At 44.2% G+C, this 20095-nt stretch overlaps 1 protein-coding gene across 1 annotated transcript in view; it reads right to left on the reverse strand.

The window, feature by feature from the left end:
* Window positions 1–6684: 6684 nt before the first annotated feature.
* Window positions 6685–20095, reverse strand: part of TTPA (alpha tocopherol transfer protein) — a 33338-nt gene continuing 19927 nt past the window's right edge. Inside the window, exons 3-5 of the mRNA XM_018568107.1 lie at window positions 17820–18013; window positions 9923–10033; window positions 6685–6988 (exon numbers count right to left, since the gene is read on the reverse strand). Coding sequence (XP_018423609.1) covers window positions 6815–6988; window positions 9923–10033; window positions 17820–18013 — 479 coding nt within the window. The 3' untranslated portion in view covers window positions 6685–6814. The remainder of the gene's footprint in view (window positions 6989–9922; window positions 10034–17819; window positions 18014–20095) is intronic.

Here is a 20095-nt window from a genome sequence, read left to right on the forward strand (position 1 = left end):
GTTGTGACATTGCATAAGCTTATTGAAATGATGCCATGGTGAATATGCGCCGTAATCAAAGTTAAAAGTGGTCCAATTAAATATTAGTGTGTGAAACTTTTCGTCCGATGATCGAACCGTCGTACGATTTTCGTACGACGGCCCCATCCTGCCCCGATTATCGCAAGGTTCAATTAGCGGTAGTTAAAAAAACAAACACCTGGACGACTTGCGGTAATTGACCGCAACTATTTTCGTTTGCGCATGCGCAGTGTTAATTGTACGACTTTTGATGGACGGAAACGCCACCAACCATGCGAACATCGTACGGTCGACCAAAGTTTTCAAACATGCTTGACCGTTAAAGTCGTACCATTGTACAGTACTACCGGTCGGGCACTCTAGTCATACGTTACGATTGTTGTACGAAAAGTCGATCGCATACGATTATCGTACGATAATCGTAAGGTGTATGGGCACCTTTACTGTGCCTCAACGTATGACATGTGCAATATTTGTGCCCGTACTGTCTGTGTGCATCAGTGTACCATAGTGACACAAAGCGCATATTCCTGTGTTTCTGTGTCATGCGGTAAAACATATTAAAATGGGAGTTTTACATATGCTTAACTTGAGATGAAAAGTATGAATCCTGCCCGAAGCTGATTGGCAAGAGTTTTGCTTTAAATTATATAATGTGACTAGATCCCTTTGAAAAAAGAGTGGAGGCATTTCAATGTTTTATTCCCAAATGTTTATTTTTAAAAACATATTTATAAAATTTCAGCACGGTTTTGAAATGTTTAGTAAACAATTAAAAATAAATTACACATTGAAGGGAAATGAAAAAGACTCATCATAATAGCTTACTCTTGCATATTTGTATCATTTAGAAATACAGTAATAGCATATTGAAAATGTACATGAAAATGAAGAATTCACTTATTTTTAAACCATAGCAGTTATGCTTGTTCCCGCCTCATAGGTGCCCGGCTGTTATTCTGACCCTCTACCTCTATACCTTCTGAGTCACTGACTGGGAACAAGAATGCATATCAGAAAAATCAAGCAAAAGTCATATTTATTCTGGGTTCGTGTCTCAAAGTATTGAGGCAAGGGGACTAGTATGACAGCCAGGCAATTAGCATTTGCAAAATGAGAGGTTAGGGCTGACAGTCTCTACGTTTCTTCTCAGGAAAAACGAGAAACATTTGCAATCCCGATAGGCAGCTACCCAAGTTGTTGCATTGCAGTAATCTACATAGTAATGTTGCAGCTGTAACAAAGCTCATTTGATTTAGTTACATGTCATGCTTAAAGACACATTGTCACATTGCACATGCAGGACATAGTGACAGTGTACCTGGAAAGGGCATCCCAGACGCCCATATACTCACCTTATCTTTTCTCCATTGTATCTACCTAATCCTCCGCAGGTACCGCTGACACTGGCTTTGTGGGCGACATCACTATCACGGACATGTGACAGTCCTCAGGCCTAATGTTTGGCTGCTAGGCTTGAGCACAGTTCCAGGGGAGCAAGTCACATCTTGCCCATACCTATTATTGCAATGTCCAAAGGCACTCTAAAGCCACTACAGAGCTACTTAGTACAACCGGTTTTGATTAAAACATTTTCAAACTACAGTTAACAATTCCACTTCAAAATTCCACATCACATTTTTTAAAACACCATTTTTAAGTCTTACAATTATCTACTTCAATAATAAGCTGCATTTCTTGTATGTTGCATCCATTATCTCATCAGCTTCTCACAGCGAAGGAATAGAGTAAATTATACCATGACACTAATACTATCGAGCAAACAATGCAGAAAGTGCATGTACCTTAAAGAGAAAACTCAGGCGTTAAATCTTAAAATGCATTCAAATACACAACTCAGATACATTTTTGTTATTAGGGTATCACTCGGCAGTAGATCCTCAAATCATCTCTGAATTGGTGCCGACACTGTCCTTCCTTCTGGAGGGTGGCTACTTTTGTTCCCCATGGCCCTGTGTGAGTTGTAGAGTATCCACCGCTCCAAGCTCACTCCTGTGATGGACTACAAGCTCAATACAAATTAGTAAACTATCAGGATTATTCACAAAAGGGTGAAGAGTTTGGAGAAGACAGGAGAAGGGAACAATCTGGGACAACGTAGCTGATTAGGAAAAATTCTCCAATTCAGCTTACTTTCCAGTTCAGCTATGTTGTCCTAGATGGTTCACTTCTCCTGCCTTCTCCAAACTCTTCTCCCTTTTGTGAATAACCCCGTAAATGTGAGATTGTAGTTCATCATGGGAGTGAGCTTAGAGAGGTGGCTACTTTACAACACACACAGGGACCATGGGGAACAAAAGTAGCCACCCTCCAGAAGGAAGGACAGTGTCAGCACCAATTCAGAGATGATTTGAGGATGAGTGATACACAAATAAGATGCATTTTTATTAATAGTTCATGTACTTGAATGCATTTTTAAGATTTAACTCCTGAGTTTATTGTCATTATAACTAGTTGTGGACACTGGGCATGTTACAAATAATACTTTATCAAAGTACACCAGGCCTGTGTGGTATACCGTGCCCATCTGTCCCATTGCGGCTCCCCTCCCCTGCACTTGTTGGCAACTCCTAGCTGTTAAAATGACAGCAGGAGTTTAGTGTAAATAGCTGTAATACAATTTTTTTTTTAAAAAGAACAAATCGTCTGACACAGAGTTTTTAAACACTTTTTAGGCTAGGTTCACACCTGCACTACACCGCACGACACCCGGGACTCGCATGATGACAATGCAGGCAGCAATTGCCGCGCAGCCCCATTGATTTCAATGGGGTGACATCCGCACAGCTATCGCTAAAAAAAGGTACATGTCCCTTTTTTTTGCGATAAACAATGCGCAGCTGTTTTAGGCACCCACATCGCGATCAGTTCACACCTTGGCGACTCCTGACCCCGCGGCAATCCGAGGTGAGGTGTCGCCTAGCCTTAGACATGAGATTGAGCGATCTGCTTTGATCTGCATATGATGTCAGTTAAAGCAATCTGACAGATATTTTTTTTTTTTTTATTTGAAAAATTGTTCCTATTTAACCTTAATAAACTTTAGTTTAACCTATATCAGCCCTAATTTCCTTCTTTCCCTTAACCATTATTTTACTGTTGATTTTTTTTTTTTTTGCTGTTTTTCTAACCATTAACACTTTTTTTTAATTTTTTTTTTGATTTGATAAAAAAAAATGCGTTATACATTACAAAAAGTATAAAATTGAAAAATAAAAGCATTTACTTCATTTGCAAATAATCATGCTATTATTTGTACTAGAATCATACGTTTAGTGTCATTTTAAAACAGGACAAATAATAGGATAAAATATATACTATACAGTAACAATAAGTTTTGTCAAACTAACACTGATCAAGAATTGTGCATTTTATTTATGTTTTTCTATGAATTGCCTAAAAATTATTTTTACTCAACAATATCACCAAAATAAGCCTTGTTTGTCCTAAAAAAAATATACATAAGTATTTCAAGTAAATGACAAATTATTGCTAAATAAACAGGTCCATAGCAGCAATGTGAAAACTGCTCTGGTCCATAGGGGGTATACAGATGTGAGGGCTGAAGTGGTTTATCTGAGTTCTATTTCATTCACTGCAGGAAGAAATGTCAGAGCGCACCTCACCGAATCAGTGGGAGAGAACTTATTAAAACCCGTGCTGTGTAACTTCATCCCCCTCTACATATTCAAACTTCCATGGCTTTTAGTGTTGGCATTTTGCAGAAGGGAGAAACAGCAAGAAGCCTGCAGTGGGTGTGTTTGGGAATTTCACTCCTCCATCAGAAGCAGGGGTTCTCAGAACATCAAATTACCAACAAACAGACTGTAGTTACCTGCTGCTCTCCATGCCTGGAGGAAAAATGCAAATACAGTCCAGGTAGACCTTGTCCTTTGCATGCTTTTAAATGCTTTATATTTTGCTACAACTGTAGTGTACCTTTGGTTTTTGGAGGGATGTGTGCAGAACTTCTCCCATGTTTCTTTGTGTCAATGTCCTGTCTGTCTATAAAATACATGGAAGGCATACAAAAATTCACTGGTAAAAATACCTATGCACACAAGGAACTGATTATAAAATCTTCACAATGTGCTCAGCTTAAGAAAAGTCTAGCTCTTCCTTAGCATTCAGTTATTAAGCACAAGAATCATCCCATAGATTGCACCAATCAGCTTAAGAAAAGTCTAGCTCTTCCTTAGCATTCAGTTATTAAGCACAAGAATCATCCCATAGATTGCACCAATCAGCTTAAGAAAAGTCTAGCTCTTCCTTAGCATTCAGTTATTAAGCACAAGAATCATCCCATAGATTGCACCAATTAGAGATTTTTCGATTAGTAAAACTTGCATGTTTTTGGGCCTCAAGCCCTCGCCCCAAGTAATAAAAAATATTTGAATACTTTATATTACATTTGATTGATATGCAAATTCTCTGTGCACACCTTTAAATGTAATGAACAATGGTAGAGGCACTTAGAGATCAATATTCAGATTGTAAACTTCATGAATTCTGGCTTACAACTGCAAATTTCTAATGCATTACCCGTTTATGTAAAACATTAATGAATGTGGAACCTGACACAATGAACAGATGAAAGTAAATAAAAGTCATCTGAACTAACAACATTTGCCCACTAGAGGGTCATATACCACATGGAAACAAAATGCACATGAAGGTAATGTCTGTGTATAATACACAAGATAGAAAATGATTGTATATCGCAATAATTTCACTACACTGAAGTTTACTGTACGTTGAAAGGCACTTTGCAAGTTAATAAATAATCATTTTTGGAAAGCAAAAACACTTCAAGTAAGCACGTGAATATTTCATTTTTCTGCCCTTTTATCTGTGTTTTTTAAGCTGGTGACCGAATCTCTTCAAAGGAAAAACTACAGTAGGATGACTGCTATGTAAACAGGAAATAAAACAACCAATTTGTATAATAAATCATTAAACCACAAAATAGACATATGATCTTGTATAAAAAATTACAACTTATCAATACAATTCCATTCAACGCACTATAAATGTTCAACGATTTAAATAATTCAGGAATGTAGTAAATTGTATGGTCATGTAGTACACTACAGTAACTAAAGTTCCTCTTCAGCTACAGCAGTGCAAATAATAAATTCCAATAAGCAGTCTTCTGAAATGTATACTTTCTTTTATAAAAGGTACACACAGGCTTTAAGGCCTGGTTCACATCTGCATGTTCCTGGGACGCCCATTCGTTCGCCATGTGGCCCCATTGATTTCAATGGGGTCACATCAGCGAGGCAATCACGGAAAAAGCCTCCTGCACCCTTTTGCTCAACGTGCAGGACGCAGGTTTTTCCTGCTGCATTTGCACATACGGAAATGCAGCAGAAAACCGCACGATTTGTGGGCCGCGTTTGGGGTGCCATTAGAAATTAATGGAACGCTCAGATGTAAACTAGGCCTGAATGTCTATCATCCATCAAGTGTGGTTCTGAATAACTGAACAACATCTGGGCAACTGCCCTAAAGAATATCAGAAGGTTATGTTTTAAGAAATTGCATTATAGTGACATTAAACTCAGGAGTTAACACTTAAAAATGCTTTCAAGTACCTTAACTATTAGTGTATCACTCGGCTGTAGCTCCTCAAATCATCTTTGAATTGGTGCGGACACTGTCCTTCCTTCTGGAGGGTGGCTACTTTTGTTTCCCATGGTCCAAGCTCACCCCCCTAATCCACATTTAGTTAGCTAAATTGTATTGAAATTATAGTCTTTCATGGGAGTGATCCTGGAGCGGTAGCTACTTTACAACACACGGGGATCAAAAGTAGCCACCCTCCAGAAGGAAGGACAGTGTCAGCATGAGTTCAGAGATATCTGTAAAAAATTATTAAAAGCAACTGGACTTGCTGTATTTTTCTTGAAGACGTTTCGCTGGTCTTCCGACTAGCTTTCTCTTTTTCAGGATTGAGAAAGCAAGTCGGATGACCAGCAAAAGGTCTTCAAAGAAAAGACAGCAAGTCCAGTTGCCTTGAATTATTTTTTACAGATGTACCATGACCTGGATGAATGAGAGCCTTCACATACATAAATTCATAGATGATTTTAGGATATACAGCTGAGTGATACACAAATAAGCTCTATTTATGCTAATAGTTTAAGTACTTGAATGCATTTTTAAGATTTAATTCCTGAGTTTAGTGTCACTTTAAGCCAAGGTAAAAAGTATACAGTAATAGCATAAAACCCAAACTTTCATAAAAGTACATAAAAGTCCTGCTCTCTAACCAAACAATTAACCTCCACTATACTGGAGTTGTATGGTCAGCACCACTTCTACAACCCCTGACCCTTTTTGGAACTACATTCGCTGTCAGTGAGGCTGAAAGGGATTGTGGAGAGGCAGGAAATACACTCAGCATAGACACAATACATGCATGCATGTCTGTGTGTTATTCAGAATGAAGAAAACCCCAAAAGGCACAAAATATTTATTTCTTAATGTGCCAATATACTGCTTACTGTATGTAGCACATAAGGAATATGAATATTTGTGATTATTTGGGTGTTATCCTTAATGTTCATCCAGTAATCCTGAATATACATCCATGTTACAGAGCTATATAACAAGCTCTGTTAAATCATCTGCTGTTATACCATATTCTCTTACCATTCCATAAGCACAGCTTTTAATTAAAGCCAAATGAATATTACTAATCACAGTAAATATATAACTAGCTTATTTTCCCACAGGGACTGCCATATGCACAGTGCAATATCCAGAGTTATACGTTTTCCGATATACTGAGCAGGTAATCTTCAGAATTCATGATGTAATCGGTCCATTCTTTGCAGACTTCCATCATTGGGGGTCCTGTTCCACCATATTCTGGAGGTAGGATATCCTCGGAAAAGTGCTGGTGAAGAGTTGGTACGTAGTAGCTTCCATGCATATGAATCTGAAACAAAAGAACAAAAAAAGAGTGGTCATGCGATCTCCTAACCAGTGCTGGCTCCTTGTAGGCTGGTGAGCATTTACAATGATGTGGTCTGTTACAGTGTTTGATTTATATTTATGACAACTGGGTTTTTTCTCTTTAAAAAGAGACATGATGATGCAGCATGATGTTTAACAATACATACAAAACCTTTCATATCAGTTCCTGTTACAGAGATGTGCATAGTCTATTGACGTCCCTGGCAAATGTACAGACACAAATACGTTTTTGGCAGAAGCCAGCTAACCCACAAGTATGCTTTTGGGGTGGAAACCAGGTCACCTATGTATGAGAACAAGCTCTATGTACATATTGTCCTTTGTAGAATCTGAGTAGAAAGTGAGTCACCAGCACGTCATCCTTATCATCAAAATGCCTTTGCTGATGTTAAGCAATCATGATATCACAGAAAAAAGTGATGTTTCGAGATAATGCATGGTCCCTTTTTTAGACAATGTCACAATGCATGATGAAGGAACCCGGCGTGGTCTGGAAACCTCACTTTTTTTCTGTGTGCTTAACGTCAGTAAAGGCGTTTTGATGATGATGACGACAATATGCTGATGACTCACTTTCTAATTTGAATGCATTCGGTGCCATCCACTGGTCATTGCAGCACCTACCAAAGAGATTACAAGTCAGGTGTGCAATGCGATATCTTGGTGAACATTGTAGAAATTGAACCCAGGGACTCCAGTACCCCAGTACCCAGTGGTGTATCTTGGTTTTGTGCTGCCCTAGGCAAGACTAAACCCGAGCACCCCCCCCCCAATCCCTAATCTAAATTAGCCCCACCCCTTCCGGTTTAAGACATTTTGCATAACCTGTCAGTTGTGGGATACAGCGCGCACGGTGTATCTAGATTCTGACAGGTTGCGCTATCAACGTAGCGGGATGCTCTAGTTCTACCTTTGCAATAGCCACCTTCTCTATTCCTGGCTTGATGGGCTCCCTAGTTCTGCAGCTGCAACACCGATCTTCTGCCTTAATATGCTGGGCCCTCTAATTCTGCAGTTACCCATCTTCTGCCTTGGCCGCTGGGCTCTGTAGCTCTAGAGACATAACTCTGAATGGAGTTTATGGAGCTGCAGCATACATGTAGGAGTAGGCGGTATAGCTGGACACGTTGATCCCCAGTCAAAGAAGCACCAGGTCCAGGAGTAGTGGCAGTAATTCATGAATAATTTAGAATATAATTTTTTTTTTCTCTCAACTAACTGGTTTGGGGGCAGAATTTTTTGGCGCCCCCCTGGAAAGTGCCGCCCTAGGCAAATGCCTAGTTTGCCTTGCAGTAGATACACCCCTGGCAGTACCCCAAAGCAAAAGTACAAGACACTAAGCTCTGACCACGTAGAAAACACTCATGATTGTGCCTGCTATATTAGAAAACATATATAGCGACAGTTGTGAAATGCTTTCTTATATGTAGTAGTCTATACACTGACATTAATTTTGGGACAATGTACAGTAAGTGCAATGTACTAAGATTGTGCACTGCTGTATTGAATAAAAACGCGCAGAATGCTGAATGTACATCTAACCTCTTGGTGAAGCCCAAAGGGTGATAGAACGCAATTCTGATGTTGGACATGATCTTCATCTCATACAGAGAATTTCCAACTTTCCATCCTCTTCTCTTCTCACTGCAGTGTTATTGCATGTGTATTATATGAATCATGAGAAACAAGAGCAACATGTCCTTCTACAAATGGTGGACAGATTTCTTCCCATCTGTTCTTGGAAAGACATCTGCCCTTCTATAGCAGGCCTTCATTTTAATGCTCGTTTGTTGACTCAAAAACAGCTATAGCAGCATTAACCTTAATTTTTCCTAAAGCTATACGTCACGTGTCCATAGCAAAATAACTCCATAAAAAAGTAAGATGTGAATAAAAGCGCACATGAGTTCGGACCCATAAAAGAGACACTGTCACCTTGCCAAATTAGGGCAAGTCAACATTCTATAGATAACTGTAAATAATCTCAACTTGTGTTTACACTGTACCCTCAACAATGTGGGTGTTTGTACCAAATGACACCATGTCTGGATTTGCTTATCTCAAGTCCCCTTTGCCATGTTCATACTGTACATACTTCTCAATGTGCCTCCTAGTTTTATATATGTTTCACGATTTGCTAAACCTGGTATTCTGAGTTCACATTCATAAGCAAAAGAGTTCCTCTAGTATAGAGAGCTCCAGTGAACGCTGGTGGAACAGAAAGGGGAGGGGGGAATCACTGCATAGAGCGGAGACTGATGGTCACTGCTTTACGCTGGCAGATATGACCAAGAACTGACCAATCAGCTGTTACAGGTTCACTCAGCTCTTGGTGTTAGAGCCGGTGTGTGACAGCTACAGTGTCCCCCTCCCAGCAGCGGGGAAGAGTATATTTTGCTCTCCCCACACTTCTCCTTTAATAATTTAAAAAGCTGTACAGTGCAGCTTAAGCTCATTTTCCCTTTGTCCCCCTATAGATCTACTGTACTTCCTGTCAGAAGACGGATACCTCTGGATATACAGATCGTGCAACTCTCTTCCCTTCATCTCATGTGACAGCACTGGCTCTGTATATTGGCCCAATGCCACAATGGAGCAGGTAGAGTCCTCAGTCCAGGGTAAGCTTTGCATGGGATCAACTCAGAGCTTACACAACACTTATCTTCCTGGCTCCCGAATGGGTGTTAATATTTCAGCAAAGGTACACTAACAAAAACTAGATAATAAATACAGTTTACAAATTTAACTATTTTTGTGCCTCGCTTTACAGCATGAATTGTGCAACAAAGGTGGAGGTAGAATTTAAAAGTAAATATTGTTTCCTTATGCTATGTGTAGATGCACTGGATTTTGGTATCATACCATGGATACATACAGTATACTTTAGGGCACTCACCCGTTCCTTGATCTTGTCAGGTAGAAATGGCCTGATTAAGGCATATACTGGGTGGAAGAATAAAGGCTCATTTATTAGGTGTATTCCACGAACTTTAAGAGGGAAAGAGTCCTAAAAGCAAAAAAAATCCTCTTAATAATTAAATAATAATAAATAAATAATAAACACAGATGGACCACCATATGTGTACCTTTGCAATTTGCCATAGACCACCAAAAGATGTTTTTGCTTTAAACTATAACATAAACATGCAATCCAGACATCCCTGGGAGAGGGACGAGAAGGAATAACCAGAACAACAGCGATCAAAGGGGAAAAAAAATTGTACCTAGCTGGTCACCTCACCTCTCTGAGAATAATCAGAAAGGAGAAATTACACAATTTCACTGGTTCGATAAGTTAGATTTGGAAGCAAGGTTGTAAGTCACCAGGCATGCTGAATAGCATACATGTTATTATAGCCCTTAAAAACATGCTCATTATGGGGAGGGTGGCAGCTCAGGATAAATCACTGACCCCTACCGCACTACAGAACACAGCAGTGATGTGGGATCAGCAGGGGAATGCACCGGAGGCCCAGGAGAGCCACACTCCCAGAACTGTTGGTTTCTGAACTAGACTTTAGCTGGCAACTTCTTTTTATAAGTGTTAGATGGCACAGGCAGCAGGAGATGTATGTATTCACTTTTTTTTCTTACAGGTAATGGGTTTTAAAGGCACTCTCAGTTAGGCAATAGGGTTGCCCTAAATAGCAAACCTATAGTCAGCTTATAGCAAGTAAAATGATTTTACATAACACGCAAATCTACTTGGGAATCCCAAAATCAGGCTTGGCCGTACCCACACGTCACTACTGGTCCATAACTATGATGAATGTCCTAAGCAATAGTGAGATGTGGAAAATGGGATAGAGTACTGTAAAGGCAGAGAGCAAGAGTGGTGCATTTGAGTGGTCAAAGTTTGTTAATAAAATAACCATGACTGGATCTCATGGTTTTCATATGTAGGAACCCTGCCTTAAGATGGCGTGTGCATCAAATTCAGTGTTTGCGGCTAAGATGTAGCCAGCTGTTATTGCCATCTAGGCTTGCTGGGTTTTCTTTATGCCCAGGGACATGGTTTGCTTTGGCTCAAATATGTATGCACTGAAAGGTTTATTTAAGTCATGTGTGCTGGGAAGGGGATATATATTTTTGGGAGACCTTCTAGAAGGGCCCTTTGCCTGGAGAGGATGTGAGTGTGAGGGATCATTTTCCTTGCCTTCCAGAGGATACGTGTATAGAAAGGTCCTGTCTTTGCCTCTCAGGGCTGCTTCCTGGGGAGGGAGTACCTCTGGGGAGAGGCCTGTGCCTCCTCTGTCCTTTCCCTGGGGGAGAAAGCTGGAATAGGAGAAACAGGAAGGTGGCTACCCGGAGGAAGCATCTTTTGAGGAGTTTGCTATACTGAACAGTGTCCAGGAAAACTTAATAGAAGCTGCTGCCAGAGAACATTTGTATGGAGACCTAATTTCTCAGTTCCATAAGGTATTCTGCTTAGTCATTTGCCAGTCTAAAGCTGGCCATACACCTATAGATTATCTGCAGATTTTCTATGGTCAAATGGAAAAAGTGCAACAGATTCCTCCATCTACGCTAAACCAAGTTTCAGTATCTTGCTAGTCGGCCCCGCTGGCTCTCAAAACAACTGAACAATCTGATTGGAAGCAGGCATTGTTTAGGTATTTTGAGAGTCAGCGGGGCCGACTAGCAAAATACTGAAGCTTGGCCCAGTGGGAGATCCCTTATCCACACAGTTTTATGTAGATGGAGGAATCTGTTGCACTTTTTCTATCTGACCATAGAAAATCTGCAGATAATCTATAGGTGTATGCCAGCTTTAGTTTAAAGGTCCACTACTAGCCTGTGAGAGGCTGAATATATTTAAAAAGGTAGCTGTCTGTCTAGCCTACCTACAGTAGCCTGAGTCTCAGGGACCAGAACACCTCCAGGTGGCACTGTGGAGCTGGAGCAGATCCTGCAGTTCCAGTGCTCACCTGCAGGTGTCTCTGGGCAGTCAGTGGCTGTCTGGGACTTGAGCACCCCCAGGTGGCACTGTGACGCTGGAACCAGGACCTGCAGCTCCAGGGCCCACTTGCAGGTGTCTCTGCAATTAATCACCACCTGGTGTTACCTTGGAGGGTATTTAATCTCTCCCTGCAGTGGGGATTTTGCCACAGTATTGTCGCCCTAACCCAGGGGTAGCCAAACTCCGGCCCTCCAGCTGTGGTGAAACTACAAATCCCATGATGCATCTCTCCGGGAGTCATGTCTGAGAATCGTGCAATGCCTCATGGGATTTGTAGTTCCACCACAGCTGGAAGGCCGGAGTTTGGCTACCCCTGCCCAAACCTGTATTCTGTTGCCCGAGCCCTGTGTCCTGTTGCCCGAGCCCTGTTGCCTCCTTGGACCCTGACTCCTTTCTCCCTGAGGTCTCTTGATCTGTGGCTCCCCTCCTGTGGCCCTGCTCCCCTGGTTAACTTGCCCTGTTGTACTCCGTGTGTTATTCTGTTTACATTTAGTTTGGCTGGTTTATGTTGCTTGCGTTTATATGATTTTGTATGTCTAATAAACTAAGTTCATAGCCTTGTTTGGTGTGGTCGAGTATTTGGTCCTCCCGTATAGATACCTGCACACGGTGTGGCCTGTAGCAGACGTCAGAGAATACTACAAGAATCCAATGAAGGAAGGTATTTTCTGGCTGCTGTTTTTGGATATCCTGCACCCCCAACTCTCTATCCCCAAGAGGTATGAGCCAATAAATTGTGCAAAAGAAGATTAGCAGAGTAGATGTCTGCTGCTAGTGGGTCGAGGGGCGCTTGGGGGCAACTGTAGGCCAAATCAAGTAGAATGGCTAGGAGGGCCCAAAAAAACCAGCAGCTCCTAAGGAGGTGAGTGCTACATGTTCTGGAGGTACTTTGATTGTTTCCAATTACAACATCTGAGGCTTAAAAGGAGAACTATGGGGTTAAAGCTTTTCCCCATAGTTCTCCTTAGGGTAACGGGAGGACACAAACTAGCGTCCTCCCGTCACCCTAGGCTCAGTATACCGCGAGCTAAGCTTGCGGTATATGGAGACGCCACAGTACACCGCAAGCTACTGCTCGCGGTATACTGAGACGCCGCAGCTGAAGCGGATCCCGACAATTATGTCTGGATCCGCCCAGCTGCGTGAGTGACAGCTGGCTCTGCCCATCTAGAGGCAGAGCCAGCTGTACCCGCCCCCTCCCCCGTCCGATCCGCCAGTCAGCGCTGGTGGATCAGAGCAGGGAATCCAGCCACTCCCCTGTCACGGCAGAGAGCTGTGACAGGATCGAGGAGTGAGCGAACGCCGGTATGTGTTCGCTCACTTCCCGATCTACTGAGCCGACTTGTGACAGTCTCATTGTCACAGGTCGGCTAGAACTATGAGGAAGAGTGAAAAGCACTCGCCTCATAGTTCTCCTTTAAACAACAGTCCCGCTGCTGACAGTGTGCAGAATAGAGCACAGATATTTCTAATAAAGACTTTAAAGAGAATTTAAAATATTTTTTTATGATATTTAGTTATACGGTATGTACAAAAGAACTCACCTTGATGCAAGTTAAAGCCAAAACGTTTTATCTTTAGCTTTGTACAATGTGGGGAAGAGTTAAGAGCCCCTGCTGGGATTTTACTGCTATCCAGTGTGCAGCTGGAACCCCACATAGCAGTAAAGACCCACCAGGGGTTCCTATCCTTCCCCACACTATCCAATGCCAGAGAAAAGTGTTTTAGCTGGACATAAAATGTAATGATTTACTTGACTTGGTAATGATGACTTGTTACTATGTACAGTTATAAAAAATGTAAGTAAACATAGTCAGTCAAACTTGCAAATGTTTAAATTCATATTATGCTTCATGCTTTGTGTAACACAATGGCTGTGCTTTACTGCTCTCCCACAACGCAAGTCTATGAAATAATTGCACTGCTTGAGTATGGCTGATATGTTATCTCAACCTTTGCCAAGCAAGGAGCTTGAATCATACACAGAACTCCCTCTAGTGGGTAATTTATGAATTGTTACATTTTGGAGACTTGAATTCGAAGAGTGTTTGAAAATTTGACAGTCCACACACTGGCAGTATATACAGGCTGCCTCCACACACTGGCAGTATATACAGGCTGACTCCACACACTGGTATTATATACAGGCTGCCTCCACACACTGGCAGTATATACAGGCTGCCTCCACACACTGGCAGTATATACAGGCTGCCTCCACACACTGGTATTATATACAGGCTGCCTCCACACACTGGCAGTATATACAGGCTGACTCCACACACTGGTATTATATACAGGCTGCCTCCACACACTGGTATTATATACAGGCTGCCTCCACACACTGGCAGTATATACAGGCTGCCTCCACACACTGGCAGTATATACAGGCTGCCTCCACACAATGGCAGTATATACAGGCTGGCTCCCCCAAATAGGACTGTAGAGAAGGCAGTATATACAGGCTGCCTCCACACACTGGTATTATATACAGGCTGCCTCCACACACTGGCAGTATATACAGGCTGCCTCCACACACTGGCAGTATATACAGGCTGACTCCACACACTGGTATTATATACAGGCTGCCTCCACACACTGGCAGTATATACAGGCTGACTCCACACACTGGTATTATATACAGGCTGCCTCCACACACTGGCAGTATATACAGGCTGCCTCCATACACTAGCAGTATATACAGGCTGCCTCCGCACACTGGTATTATATACAGGCTGCCTCCGCACAATGGCAGTATATACAGGCTGCCTCCACACACTGGCATTATATACAGGCTGCCTCCACACACTGGCAGTATAGACAGGCTGCCTCCACACACTGGCAGTATAGACAGGCTGCCTCCACACACTGGCAGTATAGACAGGCTGCCTCCACACACTGGCAGTATAGACAGGCTGCCTCCACACACTGGCAGTATAGACAGGCTGCCTCCACACACTGGCAGTATAGACAGGCTGCCTCCACACACTGGCAGTATAGACAGGCTGCCTCCACACACTGGCAGTATAGACAGGCTGCCTCCACACACTGGCAGTATAGACAGGCTGCCTCCACACACTGGCAGTATAGACAGGCTGCCTCCACACACTGGCAGTATAGACAGGCTGCCTCCACACACTGGCAGTATAGACAGGCTGCCTCCACACACTGGCAGTATAGACAGGCTGCCTCCACACACTGGCAGTATAGACAGGCTGCCTCCACACACTGGCAGTATAGACAGGCTGCCTCCACACACTGGCAGTATAGACAGGCTGCCTCCACACACTGGCAGTATAGACAGGCTGCCTCCACACACTGGCAGTATAGACAGGCTGCCTCCACACACTGGCAGTATAGACAGGCTGCCTCCACACACTGGCAGTATAGACAGGCTGCCTCCACACACTGGCAGTATAGACAGGCTGCCTCCACACACTGGCAGTATAGACAGGCTGCCTCCACACACTGGCAGTATAGACAGGCTGCCTCCACACACTGGCAGTATAGACAGGCTGCCTCCACACACTGGCAGTATAGACAGGCTGCCTCCACACACTGGCAGTATAGACAGGCTGCCTCCACACACTGGCAGTATAGACAGGCTGCCTCCACACACTGGCAGTATAGACAGGCTGCCTCCACACACTGGCAGTATAGACAGGCTGCCTCCACACACTGGCAGTATAGACAGGCTGCCTCCACACACTGGCAGTATAGACAGGCTGCCTCCACACACTGGCAGTATAGACAGGCTGCCTCCACACACTGGCAGTATAGACAGGCTGCCTCCACACACTGGCAGTATAGACAGGCTGCCTCCACACACTGGCAGTATAGACAGGCTGCCTCCACACACTGGCAGTATAGACAGGCTGCCTCCACACACTGGCAGTATAGACAGGCTGCCTCCACACACTGGCAGTATAGACAGGCTGCCTCCACACACTGGCAGTATAGACAGGCTGCCTCCACACACTGGCAGTATAGACAGGCTGCCTCCACACACTGGCAGTATAGACAGGCTGCCTCCACACACTGGCAGTATAGACAGGCTGCCTCCACACACTGGCAGTATAGACAGGCTGCCTCCACACACTGGCAGTATAGACAGGCTGCCTCCACACACTGGCAGTATAGACAGGCTGCCTCCACACACTGGCAGTATAGACAGGCTGCCTCCACACACTGGCAGTATAGACAGGCTGCCTCCACACACTGGCAGTATAGACAGGCTGCCTCCACACACTGGCAGTATAGACAGGCTGCCTCCACACACTGGCAGTATAGACAGGCTGCCTCCACACACTGGCAGTATAGACAGGCTGCCTCCACACACTGGCAGTATAGACAGGCTGCCTCCACACACTGGCAGTATAGACAGGCTGCCTCCACACACTGGCAGTATAGACAGGCTGCCTCCACACACTGGCAGTATAGACAGGCTGCCTCCACACACTGGCAGTATAGACAGGCTGCCTCCACACACTGGCAGTATAGACAGGCTGCCTCCACACACTGGCAGTATAGACAGGCTGCCTCCACACACTGGCAGTATAGACAGGCTGCCTCCACACACTGGCAGTATAGACAGGCTGCCTCCACACACTGGCAGTATAGACAGGCTGCCTCCACACACTGGCAGTATAGACAGGCTGCCTCCACACACTGGCAGTATAGACAGGCTGCCTCCACACACTGGCAGTATAGACAGGCTGCCTCCACACACTGGCAGTATAGACAGGCTGCCTCCACACACTGGCAGTATAGACAGGCTGCCTCCACACACTGGCAGTATAGACAGGCTGCCTCCACACACTGGCAGTATAGACAGGCTGCCTCCACACACTGGCAGTATAGACAGGCTGCCTCCACACACTGGCAGTATAGACAGGCTGCCTCCACACACTGGCAGTATAGACAGGCTGCCTCCACACACTGGCAGTATAGACAGGCTGCCTCCACACACTGGCAGTATAGACAGGCTGCCTCCACACACTGGCAGTATAGACAGGCTGCCTCCACACACTGGCAGTATAGACAGGCTGCCTCCACACACTGGCAGTATAGACAGGCTGCCTCCACACACTGGCAGTATAGACAGGCTGCCTCCACACACTGGCAGTATAGACAGGCTGCCTCCACACACTGGCAGTATAGACAGGCTGCCTCCACACACTGGCAGTATAGACAGGCTGCCTCCACACACTGGCAGTATAGACAGGCTGCCTCCACACACTGGCAGTATAGACAGGCTGCCTCCACACACTGGCAGTATAGACAGGCTGCCTCCACACACTGGCAGTATAGACAGGCTGCCTCCACACACTGGCAGTATAGACAGGCTGCCTCCACACACTGGCAGTATAGACAGGCTGCCTCCACACACTGGCAGTATAGACAGGCTGCCTCCACACACTGGCAGTATAGACAGGCTGCCTCCACACACTGGCAGTATAGACAGGCTGCCTCCACACACTGGCAGTATAGACAGGCTGCCTCCACACACTGGCAGTATAGACAGGCTGCCTCCACACACTGGCAGTATAGACAGGCTGCCTCCACACACTGGCAGTATAGACAGGCTGCCTCCACACACTGGCAGTATATAAAGGCTGCCTCCACACAATGGCAGTATATACAGGCTGCCTCTGCACAATGGCAGTATATACAGGCTGCTTCCCTACATTGGCAGTATATGGACTGCTTCTACAAGCTGCTGCCATTTGTAGGGGATCTTTTATAACAACTACTACTCTTTATTGCCCTCCCAGCACAAGGAACATAGTGGCCAGAAATCCTTCTACACATCACAGTTGTAAACAGGTTAACTTACTGTCATAACTGCAGCAATTCTTCTGGCCAAAGTTGGGGTGACTTGAAATGCATGGGCCAGTCTGAATCCTTCCAGGTCAAATATAGCCTTAATTCCATTCCGTTGTGTCTCTGCATCCTTCGCTAAAAGCTCTGAGGTGATCAAGCTTACTCGAAACACTTCATATGCAGTAAATTCCTTTGTGTCCCACTTATCTGGAAAAAAATGGGCAAGAATATAAATTCATTTTGCAGTTATACTACTTTAGGTAGAAAAAAAAATCCAGATCCCACCCTTTATCTGTGGCCATTACATTATTGAATGCTGGTTCCCAATCTGTAACACCCATTTTGATAAGGAGCCACCAATGGCAGCCCTCATATTTCTCAGATGTGCTTTAAAATATCCACTGTAAATGATTAGCAGAATCGTATGTGTCCGCTCACCAAAACTGATACTTTACTAATAGGTGTTTACTGCTATCGGGACTCAATTAAATAGATTTACCCTCACTTCCTGCCCTGCTGACATTATCTAGACAGGAAGTAAAGTATAGGTGCCCATACTCCGTTCAAAATTCGGCCGTTTTTTGAGGAATCGGACGAAATTTGCACAGTGTGTGTGGCTGTCAGCACCCTTTCCATCGGCATCCCCCGATCAGCTGATCGAAGGAGGCGGTTGGAAACCCTTCGATCAGAGTCAGCAGCCAATGAGCTGCTCGATCTGGTTGGGTATTCTGACAGGTGCCAGCATCCGCTGTATGTAAACAGAGAGATTCCTCCATCGACACGCTGTTAGTGTCGATGGAGAAATCAGGTCTTTTTTTTCCATTCAGTCTGTGGTTTGAACAAAAAAAATATATCATTGTATGGCCAGCCTAAGTCTCCTACCGGAACAGAAATAAAATGGGTTTCTTTACTAGGGTAAGGGAAGACTAGAACGCCATGCCCAATTGTTATTTCTGTCCATGTCCCTGTTGCAGATTTTTCCTCACTTTCTGTCTGGGAAAACTGTTGTCAACAGGATAAGAAGTAAGAGTAAAGCTCTCTAACGGAGCCCCGGATAGTAGTAAAAAAGTGAAAGAAGTTCTAAAGTTTCCGCCTCTATCTATAACTAGAAAACCAAAAGTGTTGCTATTCAGTTGTGGTGTTGTCACCCTTCCCTTCCTTGCCTGCTCCCACGTTGGACTACAAGCAGCCATAGCAATGCGCAGTGCTCTGGCATGTTCCACCATAGTCACTGCAATCAAATTGACACTTAAGGTGCCCATACACTGGACGAATTTCGGACGGTTTTAATGTACCTGCCGAAATTCGCACAGTGTGTGGGGCTGTCGGCTCCCTTTCAACCGGCATTCCTCAATCGGCTGATCGAAGGAGCCGGCTGGAAAATCTTCGTACGATCAGAGCTGGCAGCCAATGAGCTGCGCCCTCTGATTGGGTATTCTGACAGGTGCCAATACAATGTAAACAGCGGCGATTCCTCGATCGACGCGCTGTTTGTGTTGATGGAAGAATCGCATAAATTTTTTTCGTTCAGCCCCTGGTTTGAACGAAAATAATTGATAGGTGTATGGCCAGCCTTAGCTGCTGCTGGAACATGCACACATCCACAGGAAGAATCAACAGGATGTGCACAGTGCAGGAAGATAACCATAAACAAAGTCAGAGCAAGACTAATCTATTAATTAAATGATGCAATCCTGGCTAATTTAATGTTATCTTTAAAGCAAATTCCCCCCTCCCCACTCCGATTCGCCAGCGCTGACTGGCGGAACGGACGGGGGAGGGGGCGGGTACAGCTGACTCTGCCTCTAGATAGGCAGAGCCAGCTGTCAGTCACGCAGCTGGGCGGATCCAGACATAATTGTCGGAATCTGCTTCAGCTGCGGCGTCTCAGTATACCGTGAGCTTCAGCTCGCGGTATACTGAGCCTAGGGTGATGGGAGGACACTAGTTTGTGTCCTCCCGTTACCCTAAGGAGAACTATGGGCAAAAGCCTTAACCCCATAGTTCTCCTTTAAGAAAAAGGAGAAGTCAAATATTGGTCCATGATCTGTTTGTTGTTGGAGCTCCAGCTACCCAAACACTATCTAAAAGTGTGTGTGTTGGTAGGGGGACATTTAAAGTGCATGTTAAAGTGTATTTCCACGTTTTCTGCCAAATTGAGATAACACCTATTTTATATTTGTTACTTGTTCCCGTTCACGTAGCATAAGCTTAAAAAAAAAATGCTTCTTGCAGTTTAAATTGTTTTTACTTGGGTTAGGGTTTCTTGGCTTGTTAAGGGTTAAAATG

The sequence above is a fragment of the Nanorana parkeri genome, unplaced genomic scaffold (genome assembly GCF_000935625.1).
Source record: "Nanorana parkeri isolate BGI_ZX_2015 unplaced genomic scaffold, ASM93562v1 scaffold1137, whole genome shotgun sequence".
Lineage (NCBI taxonomy): Eukaryota > Metazoa > Chordata > Amphibia > Anura > Dicroglossidae > Nanorana > Nanorana parkeri.